Source organism: Aulonocara sp. 'chitande type north' Nkhata Bay, linkage group LG2 (assembly GCF_057382095.1).
Source record: "Aulonocara sp. 'chitande type north' Nkhata Bay isolate Kocher_YH1m ecotype deep benthic linkage group LG2, A_spYH_male_GT1.1, whole genome shotgun sequence".
NCBI lineage: Eukaryota > Metazoa > Chordata > Actinopteri > Cichliformes > Cichlidae > Aulonocara > Aulonocara sp. 'chitande type north' Nkhata Bay.
The window spans coordinates 31403854-31414726 of NC_141345.1; the positions used below are offsets into that span (position 1 = coordinate 31403854).

General features: G+C 39.8%; 2 protein-coding genes across 2 annotated transcripts; one reads left to right on the forward strand and one right to left on the reverse strand.

Moving 5' to 3' along the window:
* Positions 1-1928: 1928 nt before the first annotated feature.
* On the reverse strand, positions 1929-5872 carry bbs12 (Bardet-Biedl syndrome 12). The gene is made up of 2 exons (XM_086259051.1): positions 5783-5872; positions 1929-4101 (listed from the first exon to the last, which is right to left on the reverse strand). Exon 2 carries the CDS (start codon positions 4085-4087, stop codon positions 2183-2185), a length of 1905 nt encoding a protein of 634 aa, XP_086115177.1. The 5' UTR covers positions 4088-4101; positions 5783-5872; the 3' UTR covers positions 1929-2182.
* A 65-nt stretch (positions 5873-5937) lies between these two features.
* Positions 5938-9724, forward strand: cetn4 (centrin 4). Its single transcript, XM_086259065.1, has 5 exons — positions 5938-6090; positions 6338-6493; positions 6602-6730; positions 7495-7632; positions 9499-9724. Exons 1-5 carry the CDS (start codon positions 5992-5994, stop codon positions 9586-9588), a joined length of 612 nt encoding a protein of 203 aa, XP_086115191.1. The 5' UTR covers positions 5938-5991; the 3' UTR covers positions 9589-9724.
* Positions 9725-10873: the final 1149 nt, after the last annotated feature.

A 10873-nucleotide genomic window follows, 5' to 3' on the forward strand; every position in this document is an offset into this window, starting at 1 on the left:
CAGCATTTGTCACAATCCTGAATACTTATTTAAATATCTTTTCACTGGGAAAAGGTAAATATATGAGAGGTACAATGATGACATATGGATACACTGATCAGTCATAAAATAAAAACCAGCCAGATATCACGTTGGCACAAAACAGCTCCCATCCATCATAGCAAGGACACAGTACCACTGCGGTGTCTTGTAGTATCTGGCATATAATCCATGGTTTGGCACAGGACACTGGCTACAGTTCTTTCAGGATTGTGGGTTATGGCATGGGGCCTCCATGAATCAGGCTTTTCCAGTTTATTCTATGGAAGCTTTATTAGATGGGATCTGCAGCGCCTATAGGCAGGATTAGCATGTTGGGCTATTTTTTTATGTTTCAAACTGCTCTTGAACAATTTTGTGGTGTGGCAGAGTTCAGTATCCTACTATATCCTGCTGGGAGTCTGCTGCTGTCAGGGGGTGTCATTGCCACTGAGGGTGAGGGAAGCTCTGATATATGATATGAGAATATGATATATGCCAGAGAATATCCACATGAATGCTCAGAGCGAAGGTTTGTAGCAAGATGATCAACATTCAGCTTCAGTTCATTTACTTCAGTGGCATAAAGAATTGCTCATTTGGCACGCTTGTTGCGAGGCTGTAATCAGCAGCTTACAATAGGATGGCCGAACTCCTCACCCTATCTCTAAGAGAAATGCCAGCCACTCTTCTGAGAAAACTTGTGACACACTTTTTAAATAAATGTTCAACTATATTTAAAAAATGCCTCAGCTGGCCTTTCTCCTCATAATTTTATATTTAAAGTTTTTTCATTTCCTACTTGTCATTGCCCAGAATAAATACTCCATCTATCTGAATCATCTCTCAGAGAGCCCTTTAAGTTTTACGTTATATAAATTTGTTAAGTGATTCGTGCAGACAGAAAGGAGGTGGACTCACCCTGAACTCTCGGATGTGTCACCAGTTTTGGCGTTCCAACCTTCCTCCCCAGTGTTGTGTGTGTTACGTTATGTCATGCCCTCCCCTCTCAATGCAACAACAACACAAGACTATTCCGTCTCCACCGTAAAACCTTTGTAACACTTTTATTTCACTGAACTATTTTTAGGGTGTAATGAGCTTTGCTCTCTGTGACCTCAGAGGAAATGGAAGACCACGCAAGTCATTGAAACCGTCACCTCTAAAACACAACATGCAAAAAAGGGAAATTTTTCAAGACACCAACCAAATTGAACAGTGCATTGGGAGCAGTTCTTGAATTTTCCAAGTCGTAATCATTTTTACTTATCTTAATATAGGTATTGTATAAATAGCCTATTACAAATTTCTATATATGTATAAGTACTCTAAAAGCTGCCCAAACTGCAGACTTTCAAAATATTTATGTGACCTTTAGGTGATTATGTAGGATGGAAAGTGTTAATGAAAGATTTCCAGGATTCGAATAACTGACATCACCTCTGAAAATGTATTTTAAAGCACAGACACTAGTAAGACTTAACCCAAAACATTTACTCTGTCTGGAGGTGTTCCTTCTGCATCAACCATGCCAGTTATGACACAGAAAGTCATAAAAGAGCCGCACCTGGCACAGAAACAGTGTCAGCATTCAATGTGAGCAGTACTAGCCAAACTGGAGACACTTAATGAAGCTTAGGCAAATATCATTAAGCAAGTGTTCGAAGACAAAGAAACACAACAAAATTCAGCCCTCGAGCAGGAAATCTAATTGTGGGTTTGGATATGTAGCAGTATTTTTCCCGGCCTGAAATGTGTGCGAAGTCAACATGTGTTCAAGGATATGTATAACCTAGATCAGGTTAGTCATGATTGTTTTATTATAAAATAAAAGTAATGTTTAAGGGAATTTCCAGGGAGAATAGAGAATCATAATGACAGAGGACACAAGGCCAAGTTAATTAAAAATAAGAAAAACTAAATTTCTTGGTTATTCAACATAACTTTATTATTTATTATTTTTTTAATATAAGTTTTAGAAAGAATTCTGAAGACATTCAGAAAGAGGATGTCTCCCCCTTGTGGTAGAAAATAGGTAATAACATTTTTCAAAAGCCCTTCACTGTATTATTTACAGCATATTTTACAAATCACTTTGTTTAGGAAGAAAAAAACAGTTTGTCTTGTAGAGTGAAATCTTTTGCCTGAATATTCTACATGAACATCACAACAGCAAGAGACTGTTCTCGGCAATCTCAGTTTTTTGGTCTACGCCTGTGATAATCTCTGCATCCGTCTGTAAAACCAAGAAAACAAGATCTAAGGCTTTCCTCCATGCTTCCTGTTTCACGCTCAGATTATCATAGATTTCCACTGCTCGTGCTTCATTGGGTTTTGGTGCTGTGAAGACTTCATTATCCTGATTTTCACTGTTTAAGAAAAGTTGTGGGGACTTTGCAGCATTGCCTAGATAGTCCTGCAGTTGTTGGCACACCTCAGTCCTAGCTTTGACTTTTGAAATTCTTCCAGTGTTAACCATTACAGTGGATATGTAATCTATTAAACCATCTGCCATGAGGTCCAACACTACACGCCTGTAGTGGTTGGTTCCTCTCTCACCGTTCTTTTCTCTGTGACACATGACATGATACTCCACTCGCTTTTGTAGGTGATGAATGCAAAGCATTTCTGTCCCACACGCCCCTGGTAGAAGAGCTCTGTCTTTTAGTGCATAGTGTAAGCGATAAGCACAGGCCCAAAACTGGTCCTCCAGGGCCTGAAGCTTTCCATGTATAGAGCTTGTAAGGATTACTGTAACTAGCCCGCTGTTGCTGCCAGTTGAGATATTCACAGCCAGGGAGTACTTCTCGTGGCTACTGAGGTCTTTCCATATTGCAACCTTTGCCCCAGTGCCAACATTTTGCTTGCTCAGTTGCGCAGCAAAGGTTACCGGAACAACTCCAGACAAGCTGGCAAATGTCTTCAAAACAGAAGCCTTCACATTTTCCACTACAAGTATACGATGCCTAAAACAGTGCTGAATCACTTTTTCACAAGCGTGCCCATGGATTAGTATCAGGTTCACTTCCAGGTTCAACAGATGTGTCGCAGTCCGTTCCACCCATTCGTCCTCTTTGCTTGAACTCGAAAAATCTATATGATCCCTCACACGGTGCATACCTGTCGGCCTGTTAAAGCCAAGATGGCGGTAAGAATGTGATAAATCTCCATTTATGAGAACAACCTTCAGTTGTTGTTCTTTTAAGTGATGAGCGACTGTAGCCTGTTCAGCAGATAAAAGAACAACACAGCCAAATACAACGCACCCCTGATCCTCTGGTAAACCAGGGAGCATACAAGTCACCACTTTAGTAATGTCAAACATGGGATAGCTCACATCTTCTTCATTAGTTTTTGACTGCATCTGAATAACTTCGACTACAAGTTTCATTGCATCATCACAACCATGACTCAGTCCCTCAGCAATGTGTACAATGTCAGGAAGCTTAGGCTGAGGAGACTGTAGCAATACTTTGGAGAAATCTTCAGACTTCATCTCACAAAAATGTCTGCTGAGTTTTATTTTTCTCTGTTCACCGACGGTCAGAGTCTTGACGTCAAACTTTATTGTTCCCTGCATGCTGCACAATGCAGGCGATGAATATTTGATGGGTTTCTTGGACACTTTCACAGCACAACTCTCTAACGATGTCACGCCCAGACCATCAATTGAAACGGCACATTTCCTGCAAGCATCCAGACATACATCCATCCCTTCAGACATTGCTGAGATTATGTTCCCTACTGAAATTCCTCTCTGAAGACAGTCCAGGGCAACACGGCTCCAGGCCCCCGCTAGGAACAGCAGGCATCCCGACCCTGTATGGTAGACCTTCTGGTGGGCTTGAATAGTCTCATAAACAAGCTGACCCACTGCACAGGTCAGCTCCATGGTCTCAATAATGCGAAAACACGAGCACACAAGAGCAGACTCCCCACTCTTGTCATCTTGGATAAACTTGTACTTTATACAAGGGCCCAAAGAGGAATGTGAGATTCCTGCCAGCGCCAACAGTTTCTGCAGTCCAATATGCTGTCGATGGTTTATGATTGTACTTCCCAACATCATTCGAGGACTGTGAACTGTAAAAGAAAATTTTTAAGTTTGGTCATTTCTAAACAAAAAAAAAGTCCTCACAAACATTTGCTTTAGTTCGGAAACATGATTTGTGTTTTTAAAGTAATAAGTCACAAGGCACAGTAACTAAGTATAGGCCCTCAGATTTCCTTTTCTATCCATCCATTCTCTTCTGCTTAACCTTATTTGAGTCACGAGAGGGCAAGAGCTGATCCCAGCTACCATAGGGTGAGAGGTGAGGTACACCCTGAAGAGGTCACCAATCTGACACAGAGCACACCTCCTGGAAATTCAAATTTATTATAAAGTATGGTACTGTAATCCTCAAATGATAAAAGATTTGTAAGAAACTAAAAGGACGCGGGGGAGGGGGGATTGCGGGAATAGCTTTTTTAAATGGCCCTATTTGTTTTTATGCTGTTTCTTTTTTTTTTATGATAGACCATCTTCTACTGCTTCTTTTGCCTGCTCCCTTCAGGGGTCGCCATAGCACATAACCTGGCTCCATCTCTACCTATCCCTACCTCTGTCACACCAACCCACTGCATCTCCTCCTTCACTACATCCATGAACCTATATGTTGTCTTCCTCTTTTCCTGCCTGACCTAATCTATCAACCTGTTCATCACCACTGTGAACAAGAATGGGCTCAGAGCAGATCCCTGATGTAATCCCACCCCCACTGTAAACCCATCTGTCACTCCTACTTCAAACTTCATCACTATCCTCATAAATGTCCTACACCAGCCTCAGATACTTCTCTAACACTACTCACTCCCTCATGCAGTACCACAATTCCTCTCATGGCAGCCTATTGTATGCTTTCTCTGGAGCTACAAAGACAGCCTGAAACTGTTTTGACCTTCTCCACATGTCTCCATCAACATGTTCAAAGTGAACATCACATCTGTAATTCTCTTTCTCGGCTTGGAGCCGTACTATTGCTTACTGATTGTAAACTCTCTGGTTAACCTAGCCGGAACAACTGTTTTCCTTAGTTTAATGGCATGACGTCTCAACTTTACAGATATTGTAGAAAGTTCTAATCTAGTTAATTAAGGGTTTCAATCATTTTTATGCAGAGAAGCCTTAACCTAAGTCATCACTGTCAACTGAGCTGTTTTCACTGTCAGTGTGGGCTTTTTTTTTTTAAACAAAAAACAAAACAAAAACAAAACTCGTTTTACTCTGATAACAGCAATTAAAATAGCAGCTTGGCAAGTTTGATATTTTGTTTTTTTCCTTTTTTGTCCAGGGAAACCAAACGGTTCATAGGCCTTTCACCCCCTCATCACGTGTCTTTTAAGATTTAAGCAGTTAACAGCCAAGCACTACGAAATGGAAAATCGTATTTGCAGACAGATGGCAATCAGCATATTGACATTTGACAGATATAATGGGTGCAACCCACATATTTTTTAGAGGTAAAACATTGCTACTCGTGAAAAACTGACGGGTATTAATTATTCCTCCAACACTAGCAGCGAGTTTTGTCAATGCCTGCACTTCACTCAGCATCTTACAAGTCAGCTTACAAGCTAAGCTAACAAACCAGAGACAAGTTTACTTCAAAACTGCCCGTGTCTGTACCTTAATCCAAGAGCAGAAACCCCCCCCCCAGAAATGACTCTGCAAAATGACGCTGTAATACAAACTTTTTACTATCCTCAATGAGTATACTTTTACCTTATTTCAATAGTGTACGAGGCATTTATATTACGCCTGGTCCAGCTCAACCGATTAAACACTGCGCATGCGTTTTGTTTCCTAGTTGCTGGGCGACAACAAACTGTCCGTATGATTGGCTGAAACTGTTTTAACCCGCCTACTATTTTTTGTGATTGGTTAATCAGGTTTCGTCAGCGTGCTTTCATCATTTGTATTGGCTCTCTCGGATGTCTGTTCACAGAAAAACTACACAGTCGTTGCTACCTGATTTGTTGACATCAGACCATCAAACAGAGGTTTCCCCGTCGGGATCATTTATTCAAATGGTGTGCATTTATTTAATTATGTAAAGTAGCTTTATAAACGAATGTTTAATGAACATTTTAAGAAGCTGTGAGATTTGCCATAAAAAGCCGTTAGTTTTAACTTGATTCTCTTCGGTCTCCCGGAACAGCATTTAAGCTAGTTAGCACAATAATGACCTAAAATAAGATATGTACCGCGAGTCTCGTTGCTGTTAACTTAGTAACTTAATAGGTAGCTTTTGTGATGTATTAATATTGTATTTCATAGGCTTCAAGTTACCGGAAACCAACTTCCTCGGCTAGCCAAAGGAAAAAGACGGATTTAAAACACGACCTGACTGAGGAGCAAAAGCAAGAAATTAAAGAGGCTTTCGATCTCTTTGACACAGATGGAACTGGAACAATAGACGTGAAGGAGCTCAAGGTTGGCTTTCTAGTTAAATGTGTAGTGATAAAAGTTAAGCAAGGAAAACATACCGCGGTCACAACACCGCAGCAGCTTCAGTTTTCTTTACTGTTATCTGTGTCACAGGTTGCCATGAGAGCTCTGGGGTTTGAACCAAAGAAAGAAGAGATCAAGAAAATGATTGCAGACATTGATAAAGAGGGTTCTGGAACGATTGACTTTGGTGACTTTCTCAGTATTATGACACTGAAAATGGTGAGTGTTTTACCGAAAGGAACAAGAAAACTTCTCTGCAGTTAAGTTGGAAGTTTTACTGTCTGAAAATAGCACTGTCCTTAAAACTGTTGGGGCTAAATCAAGCATTTGTGTGTTGTTTCGACAGCTGTTGTTTTGGAGCAATTCTAAACATTGCAAGAATTTGCTAGATATAGTATCTCTCTCTCTCTCTCTCTCCCCCTCCCTGTCTCACACACAGACACATTTGTAAGGCTAGTGTATTTATGGGTTGACCCATGAAAAACTTGCCAAATCATCTCTGCCAGTGCTTGTTCTGCTTTTGACTCTTGTTGGAGCTTCTGGTACCTCAGATGTTGACAATCAGGTGCCTGATTGGCATCTGATTAGCATGGGTCCTGCTACAGTGAGCAAATACATCATGGCACCGTACATGCAAAGTCACCAACACCTTTATGGCTTTCCTGTGTCCTAAACAAATAGCACAGTAACAGTAGATCATAGAAAAAGGTTTTCTTCAGACTGAAAAAACTATAGATAACATTTAGTGTGGCCACCTGTTCTTTACATTACAAAACATATTTCCATTCAAGAGTTATAAAATATACTGCATGCACACTCTTTATGTCTGTGCTTTGTAAAATGTGCTTCACTTCATTTCCTACACACATTCTGCAAATTATGTTCATATTGGACTGCATTTGGAGCAAAATTTAAAAAAGAACATTTTGCATGTTTTTAATTTGTAATATATATATATGTGTATTCATTTTTGATGAGAACAGAGTGAAAAAGACACAAAAGAAGAAATACTGAAGGCTTTCCGACTCTTTGATGATGACTGCACGGGAAAAATCTCATTCAAAAATCTCAAGAGAGTTGCCAAGGAGCTGGGTGAAAACCTCACAGATGCAGAGCTGCAGGTATAGAGATTCTTCATTACTTTGGAGTACTTACAGTTTTGCCCCTACCTGCCCCTGTGTGAAGAAGTAATCCCCCCTCCCCTTTTTAAATCATGAATTGATGACTCATCCAGAAGGTCACAAAGAACCGAGAACAACATCTAAAGAAAGTTCCAAGAGTGAGTTCTAACCAAAAAGAACATAAAGGTTATTCTCACAATTGCCAAAAATGTCTTGTTGATCTCCAAGACCTTGACGACACAAAAAGTTGAACTTTTTGGGAAGGCTTGAATCTCGCTACATCTACAATAAAACAAACAGCATTTTATAAAAAGTACATCGTAGCAACATCTGGGCCTGCTTTGGTCAACTTGACTTAATTGACGGAACTTTGAGTTCTGCTCTCTACCTGAAAATCCTAAAGGAGAATGCCTGACCATCAGTTCATGCCAGGAACGTATGCACACTCAAGTTATTCAGCAGGACAATGATCTGAAACACACCAGCAAGTTCACCTCTGATTGGCTTAAAAAACAACAACAAAGAAAACACAAGTCACGACTGATTAAGGTGCTTTGGCATGACCTTAAACAGGCTGTTCATATGGCTGAATTAAAACAGTTTTGCAAAGAACGGTAGGACAGACTTCCTCCACAGTGATGTGAAAGGCTGATTGTCTAGTTATTTCGAATGCTTGATTGCAATTTCTACTGCCAAGGGTGGTAGGACCAGTTAATTTACATAGCTTTTTTCCCTTAATTAAATTAAAAACATATAATCATTTAAAAATTGCATTTTGTATTATCAGGTTATTGAAAATGATTCCTGAGGTAATGATGTTCAAAAAGTTGGGTTTTGAGAAAAAAAACCCATCTTGAACAAAAACAAGATTTTGAATTTAGATTGTGATATTTGTAGTTGGGTGTAAACTGATTTAATTTTTAACAGAGCGTTTTTCAGTTCTGAAAAATACAATATGGTTTTCTCCTTTACATAAAAACTGATAAGGGCTCAGTAATGCTGGGAAAAATGAAATGAATTAATAAGAACAAAGCTTTTCGTACTGCTTTGCTGCTCAGTACTTTGAGAGCCTGCAAGTCACTCTGCAGTAACTATTCATAGTGTAAAGATTAACATTTTTATATGTAAATGAACCGGTGCATCGCTTTTCTACTCTACTTTATATGCCTCATTCAAACACACACTCATACGAGCTCTTTTTTCCTACACACAAGTCCTTTCTGTCTAACATTCACATACAGTCGTACTCCAATGAGCACATCAGAGAGCAACTTGTTGTTCATTATCTTGCACAAGGATACTTTGGCCTGCAGACTAAACCACCAACCTTCCAGTTAGTGGATGACCTGCTGCACCTCCTGAGCTACAGCCACCCCAGCTGGCTTTGTTAAATATACTAAAGTACAAAAAAGTTGCTCATTCTGAAGGGGTCAGGTGGGATCCTTTTGCTGGTTTGACTGATTTTAAATTTGCTACCTCATATTTAAAATATTGTAGTACCTCTACTACAGTAAATTGTATAAGTGGTACAAACCGTAAAGTAATACCACATGTCCAGAAGCCAAGAATTTTTTATTTAAAGAACAATACATACTTAGAGGAACCACTATAAATACATTTCTATATAAGTACCAAACGTATTGTCTCTCTTCTCATATCTCCCAGTTCCTCTAATGTTGGTATGTTCTTACATGTCACAGTAAAATAGTAGTAACTGTATTATTTTAGGTGGGGTTTTCCTGGGTAACCTTTGCAGTCAAATGCCATGCATGAAACACAAAGTTACCTGAAGTCAGTGTGAGAATTGTTCCAGTTTGATGCTCTCACTTCCTTCCCTTTGCTACATCACATTTATTATCCTTTCAGGAAATGATTGACGAGGCAGACCGAGACGGGGACGGTGAGGTCAACGAGCAGGAGTTCCTGCGGATAATGAAGAAGACCAATCTTTATTAAACCTCAGTGTCTTAGAACCTTTGTATTGTAACTTTTTTTGGAACATTAGTTTTGTTTGTATGGAAATATTTTAATATGTTGTATCTTTGCACACGCTTTTATAAAATTGCAAAACCAATAAATCTATTTCATCAGAGATGATTTGTCTGTTACATTGTCATTATGAAAGCCTTTATTTAAACATAAGACTCATTGAGTTGTCTTTTTCTACAAAAACATAGCGTTATACAAAAATATGAATTATACAAATCATGTGCAAGTGTGATTTAGGATACACCTAGTACAGGTTAAAGAATCAGAATATTGTGAAAAAGGTTGTTTTGTTTTTTTGTGGAAATTGTGTTCTAAAAGATGAACATAATTTTATTATGTGTAGGTGAAATACACTTAGCAGTTAACTGGGACTTCTTTACATTGAGTTCCTGCATCAGTGCAGTGAGGCATGGAGGCAACCAATCCAAGCTGCTTTGATAAAGCAGCTCTCATTTTTGGATCAGGCATTTATCTATCCAAATGGAATGGATAACACAGGTTTACTGGCCAATCAGATACAATACTAACATGGTCAGCAACCATTTGCTAGTAATTGTGGCCTTGTGGGCAGGTCCTACTACAAAAGGAAGTCTGTGTTCCCTTAAAGCTAATTGGGAAATGGAAGCATCTTTAAAATCTCCTGGAAGATTTAAGACCTGGTAAATGGTAAAATGGTAAATGGCCTGTATTTGTATAGCGCTTTACTTAGTCTCTAAGGACCCCAAAGCGCTTTACACGTTCAGTAATCCACCCATTCACACACACATTCACATACTGGTGATGGCGAGCTACATTGTAGCCACAGCCACCCTGCGCACTGACAGAGGCGAGGCTGCCGGACACTGGCGCCACCGGGCCCTCTGACCACCACCAATAGGCAACGACAATGTGGTTTCTGTCCCTCTCCAGTCATCTTTGACACTCTGGCTTCCAAATGCAAAAATTGACGTGAAAAGGGGACTTTGGACCACTGAGCAACAGCCCAGTTCTCTCTCTCCTCAGCACAAGTATTACAGTTCTGCTGCTGGTTCAGGAGTGGCTGTGATATCAGGACTGCAGCCCCTTTGCTCAAAATATTTGTGCATCGTGCTTGTTGATGTACTGACACCAGCTTCAGTCCGCTCCTTGCGAAGCGCTTCCAAGTTTTTTAATCAGCGTTTAATAACAGTCCTGCAAAGACTGCAGGCATTCTTGTTGTTTGTGCACTTTTTATTACCACACTTTTCCATTCCAGCCAACTTTCCATTAATGT